The 20972-nt window shown below is 46.2% G+C and overlaps 1 protein-coding gene across 1 annotated transcript in view; it reads left to right on the top strand.

Annotated features, from left to right (window-relative positions):
- The window catches only part of NEK6 (NIMA related kinase 6), a 44192-nt gene that overhangs the window by 899 nt on the left and 22321 nt on the right, over positions 1 to 20972 (top strand). Inside the window, exon 2 of the mRNA XM_027650097.1 lies at positions 15152 to 15276. Within this exon, the coding sequence (XP_027505898.1) occupies positions 15184 to 15276 (93 nt within the window). The 5' untranslated portion in view covers positions 15152 to 15183. The remainder of the gene's footprint in view (positions 1 to 15151; positions 15277 to 20972) is intronic.

Genomic DNA, 20972 nt, shown 5'->3' with positions numbered 1-20972 from the left:
GCGGGGGAGGCCCGGGCGGGAGCGGGGGGCCCGGGCCGCGGGGCCCGCACGTGCCCGGGCGGCGGCGGGAAGGGCCGGGAACGGCCCCGCTCCCGCAGGACGGGGATCCGCCGGCCTGGCCGCTTGGGCAGAGTTGGGACCGCGGTACGGACACGCGTGTTGGCGCGGGTCGGTGTCGCTCGGAGGCTCTGGGGAGGTTTGGGGGGTTTGTTCCATTTTAGCCGCTCCGAGCACACGCGCCCCGGCCGAGCCGTGCGCGGCCCCCGCCCCGCCGGTATGTGCCGGTCCCCGGTTCGTGTCCTCGGGAGGACTCCGGGAGCTCCGGGGGCTGGCGGAGAGACCCGCGGGAGGCCCCGAGACCCTGCCCGGCTGCCTCTCGCAGGCGTCTCCTGAGCCCGCAGCTCCGGGCGGTCCTCTGGTCCCGTACCTGCCCTGCCTCGAGAGATGGGAACTGCGGGGTGACCCCAGCGCTGCGGGGGTTGCACACATGGCTCCGGAGGGAGCACACGGTAGAGCTGAACTAGGAAATACCATCTTTTCCTCCCCCAACATGTGCCTCCCTCCAAAGTGTGATTTATGCTTGTTTAGAGTAGCGGTGATCTCTGAGCCCATCTGTTTGTCTGCCTGTTCACACACATGGAATCTCTCTGCCTATGGTGATTGCCTATGGCGTTATTGCAGGAGAAGTAGTTTGATAGGAAATATTGTAGCAATTACAAGTCCAGTGATGCGAGTTCCTGACACATTGTGACTGTCTTGCTGTCAGCTCTGTGTCTCCTTTAAAGTTCATTTTTGTGAATCACTGTAAGTAACCGTTTAACTTCTGCCGCATTTCTGCAGCTTTTACGTTTGAGTCGTCTCCTGACATTGCGTCAAACTCTTTCCACTGTTACTTTTTTCCTGTCGACGTCTTTTGTGACACTCGTATTCTGTTAAGCAACAACAAAAAAAGAAGGAACTCCTTTTAGATAAGGGTGTTGCTGCCCCTGTTTCCTCTGGCTCTGAGCCTTAGAGACCTAAAAAAAAGGGGCTGTGAGGAACTTTTATTATGATGGAAAAAGAGCATTTTCTGTGGGAAGTGAGATTTCTAGACAGAGCGTGAGTGACTGCTGTCACCCCAAAGGAATTGTCAGAGCAGAGCCAACCTTTTGCTTTCCTAACACCTGTGATGTATAAGACGCTTCTGCTTGTTTCCTTTTCCCCTCCTTCCTCTGGAATTCTGTTTCTTGACAAATAGGTGTTTTATGAGAGAGAGCAGACATAATTGGAATGTGAGTTTTAATGTACCTTTTCAAATTCTTCGCTGTTCATTTCGTCAGGCAAAGAGCAGGTGAAGATGAATAACTTGGACTCCGAGCCCATACTGGGAAACAGGTTTTTTTGGCTGTACTTACCTTCTGTGAGCCTGCCTGAAAAGTTTCATGTCGATCTATAACTGAAATGTACACTGAAAATGTTGAGCTTACACTGGCTTTTCTCATTTCATGTAGTAATGGAGTCTGTACTGGAGAAAATAGGGGGAGATTATTCTGAGATTTCCCCCGCCCTCTGCTTTTGGGCTTTATTCATTCCTGCCTGTTGGTCTGAAGGCCTCTTGCAATGGCTCGAGAGAGTTTTTTGTGTACTGAATGAGCTGTTGCTTTCTCAGAGTAAAAAATACTGCCAATATTTTGGTTTGTATAGGGATAGGGGCAAGAAATACCCGTATGGGTTTTCGTCCTGCTCTGCCCTCTTAGCTGTAAAATGGGGTGGTTACCAGCAAGTCCCCCTCCTGTGCACCTGCAGCCTTCTGGATGTGTAAAAGACTAATCAGTGGATGTATTTTAACATCTTCTCCTCCTTTACACGGTGCCAAATATATTTAACCTCAAGGCTCTGAGAAGTGGATCACAACAGCCCAGCTGGCAGTACAGACCAGCCCCCGTGACTGGGGCAGGAGGGAGAAATCAAATGTGTTCAGTCCGAATTTAAAGCAGGAAAATGGACTGTCCTGGAGGAGCAGAGGAAGATTTCACAAATGAAATTACAGAAGTGGGAACCAGTGAGACCTTTGGGGCTTGTAGGGCTTTTGCTCTGTCCTGCATGAAAGCCTGGTTGGGATCCAGTCCTTACGGAAAATGAATTTAACTGCCCAACTTGTGCTTCAGTTTTTGTCGCTCTAATTCGCTTTTCTTAGATGTTCTTGTTGCAGAAGAGGTTGTTCATGGAGATCTCCAGTAAATGAGAACAGTAAGTGCATGGAACTTCATTTTACAAGTTGGGCTCATCTTCACCATTGAACGATCGTGTTTCTAATTGCAACTCCCACAGTGTTGCTACAACTCAACCCTTGTACAGGCAGACAGTGCTCATGGTTCTCTATGGTTTGAGCACAGAATTCTGACTGAGGAAGTCAAGAACAGCCATTCTGCCCGTGACACACACTCCTGCATTTGTGTGGTAAACTCACTTAACCAGTCTGTTTTACCTTTTGTGGGAACACAGTGGCTGACTCAGTGTACACCTCTCCAGGTGCTGGACTGTGCTGTGGCGTTTGGCAAGAAAAGGATGATCCACTGTGGCCCTGGTTCCAGGACAGGCAGGAGGCTCACATGTGTCTGTGCTGCACTCCAGGACTGGACAGGACAGCCTTTCCCAGCACAAAACAGTTAAAGATTGTCTAAAATGGGCAGAATGAACACTTTGTCCTGTTGAAGGCAGAGGCCTTGAAAATAGCTCTTTCTGTTGCTAGATGGTGTTAATGCTGTGTTTATTGTACTCACCCTGCCTTTGCAAAGCTTTTAGTGCCAGCACATGGCAGTGCTCAGCAAGCTCGTGGGTGTTTGCATTGGTAGGTCTGTGAGTGCAGCAGATAAGTGCAGTTTATCTGGGGCTGAGCAGAACACACAGTTGGGGTGTCAGTGTTGGGCAGCCCCGGGATGGCCGCGCTCGCCCCACACACTGGGGGCTGTTCCCAGGCTGTGTCCTTGCCTTTCCCAGAGGGGATGGCACACGGAGGGAACAGAGGCTGCTGCAGTGCAGGGCTGGGCTGTGTGCTGGGGGAACCTGCTGGACCCTTCCCTGCTGCTGTTGGGGCCAGGGAGTCTGTTGGCTGCAGAGCGTGTTGGATGTGATGGCCTGGAATGGGTCCCTTCCACTCGTGAACTCCACGTTCACTGTAGAGCTGTGTCTCCAAAGGGAAACGGGGGAGTAAGTACAGTCTCTAGGAGGCAGAAGAAGAGTGTGTTCAAGCTGGGAGGTGATGTTGGTATTTTTCCTTTTGAAGAAAAAAACCCAGAAACCAAAAACATTTGCATGCAAAATCTAGATTTATGTCTTCAGGACTTTAAAGTCACAGTGGTTTTTTTCCCAGCAGACTGGAATTGCTGCAGTGTGTCTAAATTACGTAGAAAATGGAGGTGTATAAAATGTTTTTTAAAAATGTCCTTGCAGGTTTGGGGATGTGTGGAGGTGTGTGTGTTCCTACAGCCAGGTTGGGAGCTGCTGTCTTTAGCTGGCTGAAATGTAGGACAGGGAGGACCCAGGAGGTTCTCTGTGTGGGACCAGGTGGCCGTTCTAGAGCTTGTAAGTGAAGTTTTGTTTAAAAACAGAAGAGCACGGGGAGTTATTTTTGACAGTGGATTGAATGCAGAAGTCTGTAATGCTGTCAGATCCTTTTTGTGGGTAGATAGGTCTTTTTCTATCTTGGCTTATTTTTTATATGCATATTGGATTGGATCAAGGTTACTTCGAGTCCTAACCTGTGCTAAGTATTTCAGCATCTGGACTCGCTGTAAGCACCGCTGCTGTCCGGGCTGGAGAAGTCTCTTGGATTGCTTTTTAACATTTTAAAATATTTCAGAAAAAAGTATATTTTTTTATTCAGTTAAAAAGTACATGTGGTTTCCAGTGTTTAGTCTTGTGACATGGCTTATTACATGGCATGATGCAATAAATTGCAAATAGTTTTATGGTGTCAGTACAATTAAAGAAATTAAATTTATAAATTGTTTACTTCAGCTTGGTGCTACTTTAAGTGTCTGCTCTCAGAGATTCCAGGCAGAGAACAGCTGCCTGTCGCAGATGGGAGAGAAAAAAACCTTCCCCTTAGCTTCTTACTCCTAAAAAGGTTTCCATATAAACCCAGTAGTAATGTAATACAACCTTTTAGTCAAATTTGAGTTTCCTGTTACACTTTAAGTGAAGCGACAGCGGAGTCGGATCTATTTGAAACCCAGTGGTGTAAGTGAATGCGACTGGAGGAATTTTGGGCTCCAAAGCATTCTTGAAAGCTCACAGATGCTTGGTGAGCAGGCAGAGGGCATTATTGATTGCATCTCTAAAGAAAAAAGCGCCTTGCAGGTAGTGCAGGACTCCTGTTGAGTGCTGTGTTTTGGGAAGGTCAGGTGGTGGTGTCTGTCCTGTGCTTGTACTGTGTTTTACCCAAGGAAATCAGGTAGTTTAGAAGCTATCAAGGAAACAAGCAGCAAATCCACATTTTTAATGGAGTGCAGGTGCAACGAAGTCTGAAAAAGAGCAGGTTTGGGGCTGAGTGTTTTCTGCTGAGATCTCAGTATGGCAGGAGTAGAGTTTGTGCACAGAACTGCACAAAGTGTGAGATTGTGAATTGGATGTGCTGGTTTATTGCTCCATGAGCTAATTCACCATGACAATTATAAAACTTATTAAAACAGTTATGACATGGCTGATCACAAAGTGCAGGAGTGGTAAGATCGTTCTTTCTAAATGAAGAAGTTGTTGCTGCTGGTATCCAGCTTTTCCCCTTATGGTGGTTTCCTTTCTGTCTTTTTTTTTTTTAACCCCTCTGGACTATTAACAGGCATTTTACAGTCCCCAGGCAATTCTTAAAGTTTTTGTGCTTATTGGCTTTGGGTAACTTTGTTCTCCAGCTCTGGACTCCAACCTTTGTATTGCGCTTGCCATGATGAGTCAAAGGAGGTGTCAGCCCATCCCTGCCCTTGGACAGACCTCGGGCACCAACCCAATGCCTTTGCTTTTTAGGAAGGCAGTTTATTTTCTCGTTTTCTCCTGATTTGGGTGGCAGTGTGAAGCTGCTGTACTGGCTCTGTTGGGGCTGGCAGTGCCATGCTCTGTGCTCAGGTCAGCGGGGTTTGTGGGGCTGCCCCTCCACAGTCTCAGTGGGGGAATTGTTTCTGTAACATCAGTTGGACGTTTTGTTGAAATGTTGTTTTTCCAGGTGTGCAGACGCTGCTGATGCTGTTCCAGAAAGCCCTTTGGGAAACGAGCCTCCTGGTTAGAGGGAAGGGACAGTTCCCAATCCCGTGTTGGCGGTGGCAGGACGGGGTGGGAGTGTGTGAGCTCAGACCCCCGAACTGAAGAACCCAGGGGCAGTAAACCCGAGCGTGGCCCTGCCAGAGAAGAGGGCAGAGCTTCCCCTGTGAGCAGGGGGTGAGAAGCTCTGCTCCCAGGAGAGGCTGTCCTGTCAGCAGCATCCCCACAGCCACGGCAGCACTGCCAGCACACAGCTGAGGGACCCTCCTGAGGGGTCTCATGTCAGTGCATCCCCCCACCTTTAGGGCCCCAGAACCCCTGGCTGTTGGACGTGGTGGGACCCCAGGACGGGCTGTGCTGTCCCCCTGGGGCAGGCTGTGGCCATGCTGCTGCTCCCCACGCTGTGTGCAGTGAGTTGTGATCTCCTCTCCTGCTGAGGGGCATCACAGGGGGCAGAACCTGCTGCTCAGGGCTGTGACCCTTCCCAGCCCAGCCTGCTGACGGAGCAGGTGCTGCTCCACACCCCGGGCAGGATTTGCAAGTGTTTCATTTTGCAGAGCTCGGTGACAGATCCTGTTCTCGGGTTCCTTTTGTCCTGGGGCTTTGGGAAGCCCACTTGCTCTGTGGTGGGAAGTGTCCCCAGGCTGCTGAGAGCTCCTGGCGTGCCTGGAGTGGAGCTGGGAGGCCACACTGACAGCACAGAGGGGCTGCATGGCTGGGATTGCTCCCTCCGGGGCCCCCGTGCTGGGAGGTGGCCCAGCCATGCCCCCTTCCCACACAGCCCTGTCTCCTGCCTCCAGTGGGGCAGGCAAACACAAGTTACAATTTTCCTCCTTCCTTAGAGCCAACTGTCCTCTTTGACTCGGGAGAGTAACTTTTTCCTTAACTTAGTGGTTTTTAAACTGCGGAATTGGAGATGAAAATTGCTGCAGATGGTGCAATAACTGGGGAATGTTGTCCTGCAGCATGGATTGCAACTTCACAGTACATTCAATACAATCCTTCCAGGAATTTCACTTGAAGTGTCTTGTCCTGTTCTTAACCTTGTGGACACTTGTTGCTGCCATCCTGAAAAGGTGTGGGTTTTCTCCTCGTTGGAACATTTTGTTTCCTGCAAAGGAGCACTCTCAGTGTCAGGCCTGTCTTGGAGGGTCTGTGGTGGCTCTGGTTCTTGGGGTGTATGTGTGTCATTACTGTGACAAGAGAAGGGGCTCAGGGTAGAATAGACCTCAAACATGAACACAAACATTCCTTCCTCTTTCATTCATGGAGGTTCTGCTTCATTCTTTGTGCTGTTGGTGTTTCATCAGTTCTTCTGTCAGAGTTGTGAAAAAATGAGCCTCAAAAACGTAAAACTGGAACAAAAAACCCCAAGCAACCTTCAAAAGGTTTTAAATATATATGAATGTATTCCAAGGAAGCAAATAAGTCACAACTGCGTGTCTGTGCTACCCTTTAATCAGTTGGGAAACCTAAGTGGTGACTCTCAGCTGTCAGCGTATTAAGAACCAGCGCTGCCTTTTGTGGAGTCTGTATATACTGAACTCAGGGCCGTGGAGTAAATATTCTTGCTGTGTTTTCATAATCATTCCACTTAGAGTAAGCGCTGCTTGGGTGGGTATTACAAACCTGTTAATCTTTATGGTATTTATAGGGTAATTTTTAACTCCCTTGAGCTCTTTACTTCCTTGTGGGTCAATTACTCAATTTATAACATTCTGTCAGATGTAAGAACTTTACCATCCGAGGGTAAACAGTGCTGGGATGGTTCTCTACCTGTGTTTGCTCTCAGTTCTTTGTATGTTAAGGTATGCAATAACTTACTCTGTGACTAACTTGCTGGGATCTCCTTTAGTGCCCCTGGTTTGTGCTCTGAAGGGGCTGTGGTGACTCACTGTAGCAGGGCAGGTCCTCCCCGTGCCCATGGCCAGTACCTGGTGAGACAGTGCCCGGCCCCATCAGTGCCTGTGTGCTGACCAGGGCTGGGGGAGTCCCAAAGGCAGCTGGGGGGGAGAGCAGAGCTGTCTTGGGAAGCAAAATGGACTTTTCCCAGCTCCCCCAACCAGGTGAATTCCTGTTCTAACAGCACAGGATCAGTGTGAGATCAGCGTGGGGTCTTGGCAGTCAGGGGCAGGGAAAGAATGCAGGGTGGGCAGGGTAGAAGCCTTTTGTTTCCATGAGTAAGCTTTTGGGGTTTAATAATCTGATACTACTGAGTTTGTGCTTCAACATTGAAGCTTATTAGAGTAATAGAAGATTGTTATAGAGGGCAGAATACAGTGTGAAATGTGATTTGTCTCTTATAACTAAATGTGCAAGCTCTGTATAATTTTCTTGAAAGGTTAATTCCCAGCTTCTCTTCAGAACATTCTGTGCAGGCCTTTCTGTAGGGAAAAAAAATTGGACCCAATTTAAATAGACAAGTCTTGTGAATCCTGAAAGAATTTGGGCATTTAGCCCAGGAAAGGGAGAGTTCTCTGCAAGAACTTCATTAACCCTGTCTGTCATCAAAATAAGTAATAAAAGTAGCTCTCCAGACGTTATAAAGAACAGATCCTCTTTGTTTTACCCTGTGGTCTTGATGTGCAGGTACTGGTGAGTCATTCTTGTTCTTAAAGGACAACTGTGCCCATGCAGGAGGGGAGATGGAGATGTTACCTACAGGGGTACAGAAGGGGGGGTGTGAACTAAAGAGCTACATTAATATCTGGAAAACTGGTGCTGTTAGTTCTGGATGCTCAGGAACGTGCAGGGAAGCTGACTTTTATTTAGAAATAATATTGATAATAGTCTTACTTAGCATATTTTGGGGCGGAAAAAACACAAACGTGTTTCCAACGTAGCTATTTTTGTCAGTAGGAAAACATGAAATCCTTTTACACCAGGAAGAGTTTGTACTTCCATTTGGCTGTTCCCTGCAGGATCCAGATGCTGTGCAAGCTCTTCCTGCAGTGCCAGCATCTGGTGCCTGCAAGGTCTGGGCAGGGTTTTATGGGGCGGCTTTGAAGTTGCCTTTGGATTTGGATCACATGGATCTTTGGATTGGCTGGGCTGCACAGTTCTCAGCATCATTTCCTCTTCCTTCTGATTATGGGAAATGTGAATACTTCAAGCTGTTGTCCTGATGGTTTGAAGTTGGGTGAATATGTCTGTATCTTGCTCCGTTCCTTTTCCCTGGATTTGGGATGGATCTGGTGTCTGTTAAAGACCCACATTATGGGCTGTAGGGAGAAGCTGCACGAGCAGAGTTGGTTACAGCAGGTTTATGGATTTTGAGCCCATCTGACACAGGCTTCCTCTTGTTCTTTGATGTGCCTGAGCTTTCCTTGAACATTTGAGAAATTACAGCAGTATTTGTGAGGTTTGCTTAATATTTCTGGAATGCTTGGAATTGTGCTAATTAAAAGGTATTTATCCATGTTGAGTGGTGGTGTTTCCAATCACGTATGTATATAAACATTTATAGAAAACTTTGTTAGGGTTTAAGGTTGTGTGTTTGTTAAGCTTTCTGAGAACAGGCCGTGCTGAACAGATCCCACATTTGGGGTTTGGGGCTGTAGCAGCAGAGCTTGTTTAGATTTTTTTTTTGTACTTTGGATGTTACATCTGATTTTGTCTTAGTGGCTTTGGCTGGTCTGTTTGCCTGTGCTCCTGTGGGAGATGGGTGGTTACAAAAGGTGTCTGACAGGAACGGGCTGTGGAAGTCGTTTGGAATCTTGGTTGTGTCTGGTAGAAACTTTAGGGATTGGCTTAAACGGGAGAGTTTCACCAGAGCTTGGGAACAACCAGCCTGGCCAACTGCTGGAGTTTGGCAGCTCCCTGTCCCAGGGGTTCCTGGGGTGCTGCTGGGAGCAGGGCCGGGGTGGGGGAGCAGGGCCGGGGGAGGGAGCAGGGCCGGGGTGGGGGAACAGGGCCGGGGGGGTGGGAGCAGGGCCGGGGATGGGAGCAGGGCCGGGGTGGGGGAGCAGGACCGGGTGTCACTCGGGGGTTGTCACCTCGCTCTGTGCCGGGAGCTGCGAGGAGCCAACCCCAGCCTGGAGTGGAGCTGCCAGGGCTGTACAGTGTGTGTGTGTCAGGGCTGCAGGGATGGGACCTATTTCAGTTATGAGTTAATGATGTGAAAATGTCTGGCAGTTTCTGTGAACATATACGTTATGAATATATTCCCAGCCTATATTTAATCTTTCCTTCGTCAGAAACGAATGAATTCCAAGGAGGATAACAGAAATGTTCTTAAATAATTTGGCTTCGTGTTGGAAAGCTTTATTGCATTATAAATTAAAATGTGAGCATGCTGTTGCATGCTTGGTAAGCAATACAGTAAAATTCCAGGTAGATTTAGTATGTGTTTATTTTTAACATGTGTTTCGTTAGCAGCAGTGGTGGCCTGAGAGGTCTGTCTGCAGTGGTTCAAAGGTTGTAAAAATGAATATAGTGAATCTTTCAGAGGGCTCAAAATTGCAACTAGGAGAATATAAATTAAGGTATGTTGGCTTCTTTATCTGAAACATATGTAAGTAAAAACTAGTTGGGGAAAAATGCAACCTGCTATTGCTGTACCATGGCCATGGTATTATCTCTCTTCAGAGGAACTGTTGTCACTTCAAATGGTGCTGACTGCTGTCCATCCTCAGTTTTGGATGGGAATGTGGATTTGGTGTTTACACCTCACACAAACATCACACATAAATATTTACATGTGATGTTGCACTAGGAAATTCCATGCAGTGAAATGAGAGGTAGGAATGGTCCCATTAGGCTGGTGAGAAGGAACATTTACCTGATATCACACTGATTATTTAGTCATAAATATAAATCACCAAGTACTCCTGGCACTGATCCTGGGACTGTTTAATAGGTGCCCAGTGAAACCATCCCTTGTAACAGATGAATTGAGCTACAGAGCACCTGAAGGGTGTTCAGGGGACTTACACAGACAGTTATGTCTTGATTTAGGACCAAGTTGTGGGGAGATAAAACTACAACACAGAAGAAATGCCTCCAAGCAAAACCCAACCCTTAACTCAGATTAAAACTTTAAAAACCAGGATATTTTGGTTTTAAAGTAAGCTACATGCCTTCCTGGTTGGTGGTGAGAAATGGGCACTTGAACCATTCTCTCCAAAGTATTGTATAAACTCCAGGAGCATCTTCAGACACCGTGGAACATTGGGGAGGGGAGAATAGTGTGCCACACCTTGCCATTTGCAGGCCATTTTACTAGATTGTCCCCCAAACTAGAAGACAGAATTGCTTGTTTGGAATGGGAATATGGACCTGAGCTGGTTGTAGGGAGTGACTGGAAGCAGCGTGGGAAGTCTGACACAGATAGTTCATTATTGGCAGGAAGCATTTGTTTTATTGACATCCACAGTGAGGTGGCTCCAAATAGCTTTAAATAGTTGACTTAATGTCATTTTGCTTCTAGGGATGGAACAGTGAATTCCAGTGTCTGTCACAACATTTGTTCAATGACTATCACTTGATGACATGGTATGAAAAAGCTCTGGGGCTTTTGAGCCCCTTCAGTGCAGTGAGTTAAAAACCACAACTGGGGTCCTTAGTATTAAAAATACTGATAAAGAGAATTTTACTTTAAAACACAACTGTTGTTTGTGTGTTTGGTGACTGTGCCTTTTATTACTTTTTAGTACTTGATCCAGGGCCTGCCTTTTAAAGCTTCCCTGGTACTAAAGGTTGGGAGGTTGATTTCTGCCAGTTTTCAGTTGCCCTTTAGAGTTTGTCAATGAGCACGAGTAAAGTTGTACTAGATAATATAATATGATAATATAAACGAGTATATATTATATAATATATATAATATAGTATATAATGTAAAAGAATGTAACGAGATGATATAAAGTTGGTCATGGTTACTACATCTAACAAAGTTGTGTAGCTGTTGATCTTACGTGTTGGCTTTAACAGTCTGTTCACAGTTCCATGTATTTTATACCTGTATTCCCAGGCTTTGCAGGTGTAACTCACGCTGTGTAATGTCTCTGCCTGTGAATATAGATACAATTTCATCTTGACTCTAAGCCAAAAATTCTGAAGCTGTTTACTGCACTTTGTTTAACAGTTCGTGCTGTTAATTAACTGCTGAACAATTTTTTGCTGACTCCTATTCTTTAACTCTTTATTTATTTAAATTCTTCAGATATATATTTATATAAATAAAAATTCTTTAAGTGTGCTCTTGCAGCATTCTCTCCTATCTCAAGCATTTCAGTGCCGTTCCTCATGTTTGTTTCCTTTAACATTCATATTCATGTTCTTTCAGTGTTGGCAGGTGTGTATTTCACATTAACATGAGGGGTTTTTTGGATGTTAGACTGCTATTTGCTTATGGTAATTTCCAGTCATCATAAGGTGACTGTTGAGAGAGATGAGCAGAGAGGAAAAAAATTGTCAGGCATTTACAGTAAATACTCTCTGCTTTTGGAAACGCTGTCAGAAGTTTAATTGTTGGGTTCAAGTAAGTTTGTCATGTGCCAGACAGAATCAGTCTGCTGTAATGAACGGGTTACGCACTCCACCAGCAAAAAGGGAGAGTGAGAAACCAAGGGATGCTCAGGATTTCCTGTCACCTTGCACTGCAGAAGGAACGGGCTGGGCTTTTTAACCTAGCCTGTAATTAGGGTTTGCATGGAAGCATATATTACTGTGCTTGCTTTGCCAGAGCTCTTCAGTGTGATGGATGAGATTTAAAGGTTGATCTGACTAAATTGCAATGAGAATACTAACGACAAAGATATTTCTGTTGTGAACTATTCCTACCAGGCATCATGGCTGTGACAGGAACGGTGTAAGATAATGGACAATAAAAGTCACTCGGAAATAGTACTCTCCTAGGATTGGGCTGCCTTCCCCACAGCACGTGCCCTGAACCACAGTGAGGATGTAATCATGAGCCAGGATCATCATTTAAATATATAGGTAATCTCGTAGAGTATCCTGGCAGATTTATTTTATGAGCAAGGAAGAGGAAGAATATTATTGGGCAGCAGAGAGGAAGAAAGTGTTGGTGCTGTGGTTGTGTTTATTTTGTAAAGCAGTTTGCTCTGCTCTGCCCTGCAGTGAGCAGCATCCTGGGGAGGGGGAGCTCCCGCCGGCAGCACATCCCACATCCCTGCGGGTGGAGGAGCCCACCTGGAGCTCTGGGGGTGCCCTGCTGGGTGTGTGTCACTGCTGGTTCTGTGTGTGTGCTGAAAGATGGGAATTTGTGCAGTAGTTTAATGTACTTGATTGTGTTTAAACAACTTGTGGATTTCTGGAACTACATCAGACTTGCTGTTTTGTTTTGTTTTGTTGTACATGAGGCGCCCAAACAGAGGTGCTTGGCTCCCCCTCTAAGTTCTGTGTGGTGAGAGGGTATGAGAAGGGTATAGTAGCTGAGTGGAAAAGCACACACATATATATATGTGTGTGTGTGTGTGTGTGGTGTGCAGCAGCAGAGCTGAACGCTGGCACACAGAGCAGCTGGTGTGTCTTGCAGGAGGTGAAAAGTGCTGGTACAGAAAACGGTTGTAACACTGAGCACAAACTGCTGCTTTGCCGCCTGCTTGAGAGGTGCACGGTCCTGTCATGTTGATTATACATCTGGGAGCAAATCACTTGGCCTGCAGTGCAGTTGGAGGCATCCCGAGACACATGGTGATACCCAGCCAGACTGGGCACAGCTGTTCCGCGAGGAGCGGCACCCGGGGCACGGGGCGGCTCAGACTGGATGCCAAGATGCTGATGAGGTTCTGCTCCTTAATGAGTGTCTCGTAACTAATGATCCTGGCCTTTGCTCCCGAGTGCCCTGGGCTGTAGTGCCCTGAGAATCCCACCTGTCAGGTACCTGTGAGGTACCAGGGGTGCGGGGGGTGGTTTGTGTTCTGCTGATGAGGCGTCAGATGGACGGGATGGGGGTGTGGGGACACTCAGGTACCCAGAGAGGAGCTGCAGCTTGAGATGTGGCAGGGGAGCTGACTGCAGGAGAGGAGTTTTGTTTTCCCTGGCTTTGGAAAAACCCCAGGTTATCTGGGAATGCTGCCACTGACTGCAGTAACAACTGTACCACAGAAGGGTGGCAGTCGTTTGAGAGAAGAAGGTGCTCGTCCCACAGGGGCTTTGGTCATGTTTCCCATGATGATGATCCTGTTCCTTTATTGACTTTTTGGAAAGACATGTAATCCTTCATGCCATTTTAAAAATGGTTTAATTTACAGTCATGGTCAAGACTCAGTCTGAAAATGTTTGACACTGCAAAAGTTTGTAGGAAATTCAGAAGCAGGAATAAAGGAGCCTGTCACCTGAGAAGGAAAAGTGCAGAGCTAGGACAATGTAAAGTAAAAATGTACCCGTGCCAAGAGTGTACCTTATACCTTTTTTGACACAACAAAGTGCCTTTGTGGTGGTTGGTGCTGCTATTTAAGCCCCTCTGTGAAGCCCCTCTGTGAAGCCCCTTGCTGGGGATCCCCTTCCCCTCTGCCCTGGCTGTGCCAGCAGCCCAGAATAGCCGAGCTGCCAGCCCGGAGCAGGACACGCTGTCCTGGAGGTGTCAGGAGCTGTGTCATGTGAGCTGGGCTGGATCTCTTTTCAAAGCTGCTATTCTGTTCCTTCTCCTTCCTCTGCTTCCAGCTGGGCTGGGTTAGGGCTTTAAACAAACAGTGCCTGAACCCAAATCCTGCCCCGTTCCCGTACCCCTTGTGGCACGTGGGATCTCCTGAGCTGTCCAGGCCCCACAGGAAGGAATTGTACCTTGAGCTTCCTCGTGGAGAGTTATGGTTCTGTGAGGAACATCCCAGACCTGTGGGTGATCAGGTGATTCAGGTTCCCATACTCAGAAGTAAATCCCTGCCCTTGTTTTGAGCTCCAGCCCTTTCTGAAGGCAGGACACAGTGGATACACAGTCGGATCCCTGTTCAACCACGGACACTTCACCCAGCAGTGTCTGGACGTGCCTTTAATGGGGACTGTGCATGGGAAGTGTCTGGATTCCTGTGGAGCTCTGTGGTGAGGAGCCAGGGGTCAGTGGCCTGCAGGGTTTGCTCTGTGCCTCTGGACTTGGAAGAGAGAGAACATGTGGTACATTGTCCCTTCAAGTAAACAGCCTTTCTCCAAATCTTGATTAATAACATAATTAAGATCATTCCAGCAATGTAATGTAAGGTAGGAATTTCATAGGACTCTTCAACATTAAGAGACATAGTTTTATTTAAGTATTCACCTGGTTACTAGTAAACCTACAGATGCTTGAGGCAGAAGGAATCTTAAAATCGAACTTCTTCACACTATCAGTGATTCTCCTTCTCCCACTGAAGTTTCATGGTACTAACTTTGGAAAACTTTTATCTGAGAGTAACTCATGCTCAACTGTTTCTGTGCAGCAGGAACAGCAGCTCCCACAGCCAGTGAGTGTCTGTTAGAGTGAAGATTCATTTGCTGAAGAAACAAGAGCCTTTTTTCTGCCTTCCCCTGTACTGTGTGTGCCCATGTTACAGTAGCTGGTGTTGGGAAGGATCTGCCAGAGATAAAGACTTATTTCACTGACAACTGTTAAAAGGACTGAGCAGTACTTGCTACAGAAGTTGTTCTGCATCACAGAAACACCCCACTCCCACAAATATTTGAAATACCTTTGCATTTTAAATTAGGAGTTAGTCATTGCCCAAGTGCCAGGCATGCACTATTAATACACTAATCAGGTCAGGTTGTGTTCTTTGCTGAGTGAATACTTGCCAAAACTCCTGAAACAAGCGTGGCTTTGCCCTGTTCTGCTCCTGGCTCTGCCTTTGGGAGGGGTGTGAGTTACTCGGAGGGAGGGAGGGAGGGGAGGACGCTGCTGCCCTGAGCAGCCCTGTGTAGGCAGTCCCAGGGAAGAGTTTCTGGCAGTGATGAGACTTCTCTCTCCCCTTTGTGTTCCCTCCAGCAGAACTGTGAGGCAGAGTTTGGTATGATACCATGGAAGGGCAGCACAACCACCCACATCATCTAGGGGACCAGAACAACCCTCTGTGCAAGCTGCCAGGGCAGGAATTCCAGCATGACCCTCAGGTAAGTGTGTGTGTCTCCAGGCTTTCTCCTTCTGTGTTTTCTTCCCTTCCTTCTATAAAGGTCCACAGATTTATTAGCATTTAGCCTCCTTCTTTTTACCCCCCTCCTTTATTTCTAGTGCAGTTACAGCAGATTTAGGGTATATCCAGTTTGGGATTCTGCCAGCCAGCCACAGCTTCCTGAAACCAGGTTTTGTGATGGTAATAAGAGAAAAAGGAAATAGTTTGATTTTTTGCTTAGAGCAAGTATTTTTAAATCATCTTTATGAAAACATGCACTGTGTTGTCTTTCTCTTGTCTTTGATTCTTTGAAGAAAAGGCCAAAGTAAAGCAGATAATTGTGTAAGTGAATAAATGTATTTTACGTCCTTTTATAGTTTAGTAATAAATGCCAAAGGGGTAATTACCAACAAAAAGCCCATCCTACGTGGGACTGTAGGCTGTCTGAGAGTCTGGAATCCACCCCACAATGCATTTTGTCTGTACTGTTATAAAGTGTCACTGTGGCAGCTCATCCCTCTGCACAAGGGGGGCTAAACCCAGGATGAGCCTGCCTGCTGTGTAGTGGTGACACTGGGATTTTGGGGGCTGTGGCTGTTTGTGTTTTCCAGCCTGTTTGTGTGTTTACCAGAGCGATCCAGGGGTACCTGGGTGTTATTTTAAGGAGCAAACAAAAGGCATCCTGGCAGGGCTGTCAGGAAGCAGAGCCTTGTGCCTGTGGTGTGATGTTGCTGCAGGGAGGGGGCTGTGCCTGTGGATTTGTCATTCCCAACCTGCAGTCTGGGGCTGATTTGGGTTCCCTGAACAAGAGCTGGTCACTGGGAAAGCTCTGACACTGCCCAGGGTGGGCTGTGCAAACACAGGGAGTTGCCTACACACAGAACACAACTGTGCCTGTGTCCTGGGAAAGTACCCTGCAATGGAGCAAAGCCCCCTCTCCTAATGCAGCAATTTGTCATATTAAGTCACTTAATAATAATTGAATCCCCTTGATTAATCTCCTAGAATTAGCCAGTTGCATTTTGAGCAATTAGGGTTAATTACTGCCTCATTTGGCAGGATAGTGCCCCTGTAATTATTTCATGAACAAGATTAGGAAGTGTTCCTGTGCAGCAGATACGTTCATGGCATCTTGAAGCACATGTTAGAATTTGTAATGACATAGTTAAGTGTAATTAGTAGCTAATAATCTATGTTCTGCTGTGATGCTGATGCTGAGTGGGCTCATTTTGCTGTATGGTCATTGTTCAGTGAAACCTCCCCCCAACTCTGGTAGTACCCAAGTTGTGTTAATGGGGGGCTCTATTAACTCTTCTGAGAATGAACTCATTTGGAATTGGAGCTGCAGGAAGACATTCTTTGGCTTTGCTGTCAAAATAACATAAAAAAAGCTGAAGAACAGAAATACACAGTCTACTAGAGAACTAGAAAAATGCATATTACAAAATCATACTGTTTAGAGGGCAGGCTACCTTCCACTGGGGGATGATATGAGTGCTGATTACGTTTTGGCCTCTGCCTCCCTTACCTGCCCAGTGTTACCCCAAGGAAGTTGGTCAGCAAGAGGAGGAACATTTTCTAGCAATGTTCCAGAGTGAAAGTGTCAATTATATGAGCCTCCAGATTACTGAGTGTTTACAGCAGTAAGGAATAAAAGATACTTAGGAGTAAATCAGTGATATAAAAATATGGAGCTATAATTTTTCACTTAGTTTTCGTACTAAACACTATAACTCACTTTTAAATAACCCTTTTATATACTCACAGCTTAACAGCAGAGCTGCTAAGAGGTTATTTCTGTTATTTCAAGCTGGTATTTCTCTCTTTCCTTATCATGCTCTAGTACAAATATCTGCTGATAGGGATGGCCAAACTTTGAAATTCAAGCCAAGTTCTTCAACAAACTTTAAATTCCAGGTACCAGGTGAGGTGAAGGATGTTTTATGATGACTGTGTAGTCTAGTTTTGAAGCTCAAATTGAAAAACCTGATGTATTCTTCAATAATTACTTGGCTACCTGTTTGAAGGGTAATCCATATTTTAAAAGTTTCCTCATCTCCTGTGAGCTTAGAAGTTCTTCCTTTAATCAATCTGTCCTAATGTGTTCTCATAAATTCACACTGGAATTTCAACCTCAAAGTATGCAAAATTCTTTTCAGGTAGGCATTATGGAAGGGAGGCAGGTGTGTAATTTGGGACACACTAAAAAGGTTTGAAGCACTGATGCTGATAGTAAATCACTGCTTGTGAAATGTGTGTTGTACTGGAGGGGCTGAAGCCCCCCCAGTCCTGCTGCAGATGTCTTTTAAAGGTGAAATTAGTTACAGTAAATGTCATTCAGATGAAGGATGCACTTTAGAAGCAGGAAACCATTCCTTTAAAATTAATGATGCATTGCAAATATCAGAAAAAAAACTTATATCCAGCGTAAAGATAATTAAAATTCAGGTCAGAAGTGTATGACTTAGTCGGGCTAAATTTTTTAATGAGATTTCAGAAAATTAATTGGGCGAGTACGTTTTTCCTCTTCTAAAGAATATTTCATTTCATGGCTCTACAGGAGAGATGCTTTTATTGGCATCTGAAGATTCTGGTGTCTGACTTTTTAACTGTTGGTTAACCCATCTTTAGCAATTTTTAGGCTGATTACAAGTAATCTAATCCTGACCTTGTAGCCATTTGAGCAGGCTGCTGACTGGTGCCTGCTTTCCACGTGCCAGTCAGCACTGAAACAACTGATTTGTGATGAATTAACACCAGCACTCCGGGTTTATGTGGTGTGCAATTGGCAGGGAAGGTTCCCCTTTCCCAGCTCATCCAGGCTGGGATTTCCCAGCCCTGTGGGGGAGCAGCTGCACAGCCCTGGCTCTGCACAGGCCACAGGATTTCCTGATACTTTGGGGTTTGTGCCCCGAATGAGGGGTTAGGGCTGCAGGCAGAGCTGCTCCCACAGTTCTCTTGAGGCTGTTCAGTTTTTCCCCAGATCTTAAGGAACTACAAAGAGGTAAATTTATTGGCCAAACACTAATTGGTCTGGAGATTGAGAGTCTTTCTACAGAACAGGTTTTTCTTATTTTTCCTTATCCCAAAATACAAATTCAGAGCTGTACAACTGCTCATGAGGAGCAGTAGAACAGAGAAATGTGTTCAGGGGGTGTGTCCCACCTGCATGTGCTTGGAGCAGGATGTGGAGGGAGTTGTATCCATGACCAGGTGTGAAATTTGGCCTGTTTGTGTTCCTCGTGCACAGCCTGTGCAGCTGCCTCTGGTGCCACTGGATTTTTTTAGTATTACAAGACCTTACTAATTCTGTTTTGCAGAAAATCTTGTAATACCTCAAAATTTGAGGCTAAAAGCCTGGCAAACTTCTCCCTCAAGTACCGTGACAAGGACTGCCTGTTCCAGCTTTTGCCAGCTTTGGAATTTGTGCTCTGGCATCAGTGATTCCGTCTCACAGAGCACATGTCTGCCAGAGGAGATGCCCAGAAGAGCTTGTTCTTGGAATAATCTCTGCCTTTCTGCTTAAAAATGAATGGCCTTTTTATTCGAATGAGGAATTAACTGACTTTGATCTTTGGCTTTTTATAGGTTTTTTTTTTATGGAGCAGGAAAAGAATGAGACTTCATTGTGAGGATGAAGAGAACAGCCTTTGTCTCAAAACAATTTCTTCCCCTTCCTACATCTGCCCTGGGAACAGAAATGTGCAAACAACCCCATTTACGTAGCATCCAGTGGTTGGAGCTCTTTTGGTTTGGTTTTTTAATCCCCTTTTTTTCCTTTTTAATTTTTTTTTTTTAATTCAAGCTCCATCACTGACCTTGAGACCTGATCTGCAGAGTTTCAACTTTGCTGCTCTCGTGCAGACCCGGGCCTGAATCTGTCCTGAAAATAAGAAAATGTGTTTTTGATGGACAGGTTTGAAGGTGGTGGTGGTGTCTAATTTTACACATAATTTATGTACATGAAAACTCTGAGTTTTACAGAAATAAGGATCGTGGGTTGTTTGAATGAATAGGGGTTGGTTCTTTGACAGCTTTATGAAAAACTGTAGTGGGTAATTGTAGAAGGGTGTGAGAACAGTGGGGTTCCCCATGTCAGAAGTTGTGAAATAAGTGAGATGTGCATAAGGCCAGATTATAGGGATGGTGTTCAGAGAAGGCAGATGTTTCTTAGGTATTCTTTGTGTCCTTACAACAGTTTTTGGCAGAGTTTCCTGCTTCCCTTTAACACAGCAAAGCATAAGGGAAGGAAGGCTGAGTTTAAAGCTGAGGGAAAATGGCCTGTGATCAATAGGGAGCTTTTGGTGTGATTGGTGTAACCTGAGGAGGGTTCCTGGTTTGTGCTGCAGTCAAACATCTTCTCCCTCTAGGAAAGCTCTGTTACTTTAATTAGGTCTGATAGGTTGTGATAGCAAATGCAAATCTGGGTCATTGCATATGTAAATATGCAGCTGCAGTGCTGGGGGTGCCAGAACACGTCAGCTGAGGTGTCCAGGCATCACCCAGCACCACCTCCATCCCCCCCAGCACCACCTCCATCCCCCCCAGCACCCCCTTCCCATCTTACTGGGGTTGTGGGGTTGCATTTTGGTCTTTGCTGGAGCTCAGAACTGTTGGGTTTGGCAGCAGCTCCCTCTCTTCCCAGAGCTCCATCCCCGGGCACTTCCCAAGGCTGGCACAGGGCAGGATGTGGGAGGGCAGGGCGAGCTCTGGCCACAGCCAGCCTGGGGCTGCAGGAGATGAGGGGGAAGGTGACACCAAAACCACCTGCTGGTCTTTCACTGTCTGGTGTGTGGTTTGTTGTGATCTCTGTATCTTCAGCATTTACCAAATGTAAGTGGGGTTTTGGAGTTTGAACTTCCATTGTGGGCATTGCTCCTCTGTTGTGACAACGATGCTTTAAAGGTGACAGTTTCAAAACAGCTTGTCTTGATTAACTGATGCTTTTGTGGGTCAGAAATTACTGTTTGGGGGATTTGATGGGTCAGTTTTCTTAAAAATGCTGAATTTTACAACTTTGTTCACTAAACCTTTGTCAAATAACTGTGATTGTAGTTCAGAGTAGCACAACACACCTTGAAATCTGAAGGCATTTTGAAATGCCTGATGGATGCTTTTTGTTGTTGTTGAGTAGTGGTCAGTTTTATTTCTGTTGCAAAGAAAAGAAATCCAAACATATTTACTCATCAAAATAAACATACACTGGAAGAGACCTGCACAATGTCTCGTATGTGGGGCTGACAAAAGATGCTGGGCTGAGTTTTACCTGCATTTTAAATCTTAATTCCAGCCTCTCCCTCTGCAGTGGGAAATGACAGTGGTGGGAATAGTCATCTCCTCAAACACCCAGCTCTCCCAGCTGCTCTCCTGGGACACTTGTGCTGGGATTGTCTGCTCAGGGCTGGGCTGGGGCTGATGGCTCATCCCTTCCTCACCCTCCCCTTGTGTTGGGTACTTCTCTTTTTGTGGTTTTTGGTGCAAACTGAAATGACTCAATGCTGAAGCTTTGGAAACGTTCTGCTTGGCATGTGTGGTAATTCTGAGTAATTAATTTTCACCATTTCTTTAAGCATTGTTTGGCAGTCGTGCTAATTCCGGAGGGGAGCGGGCTGGCTCTGGGGAGCGATGCCCAGTCCCTGCAGGATGCCCAGTCCCTGCAGGATGCCCAGTCCCTGCAGGATGCCCAGTCCCTGCAGG

The sequence above is a fragment of the Corapipo altera genome, unplaced genomic scaffold (genome assembly GCF_003945725.1).
Source record: "Corapipo altera isolate COAL_440 unplaced genomic scaffold, ASM394572v1 268, whole genome shotgun sequence".
In the NCBI taxonomy this organism is placed as follows: domain Eukaryota; kingdom Metazoa; phylum Chordata; class Aves; order Passeriformes; family Pipridae; genus Corapipo; species Corapipo altera.
Note: the sequence above shows the minus strand (reverse complement) of the source record. Positions and strands in the feature narration are given on the sequence as shown.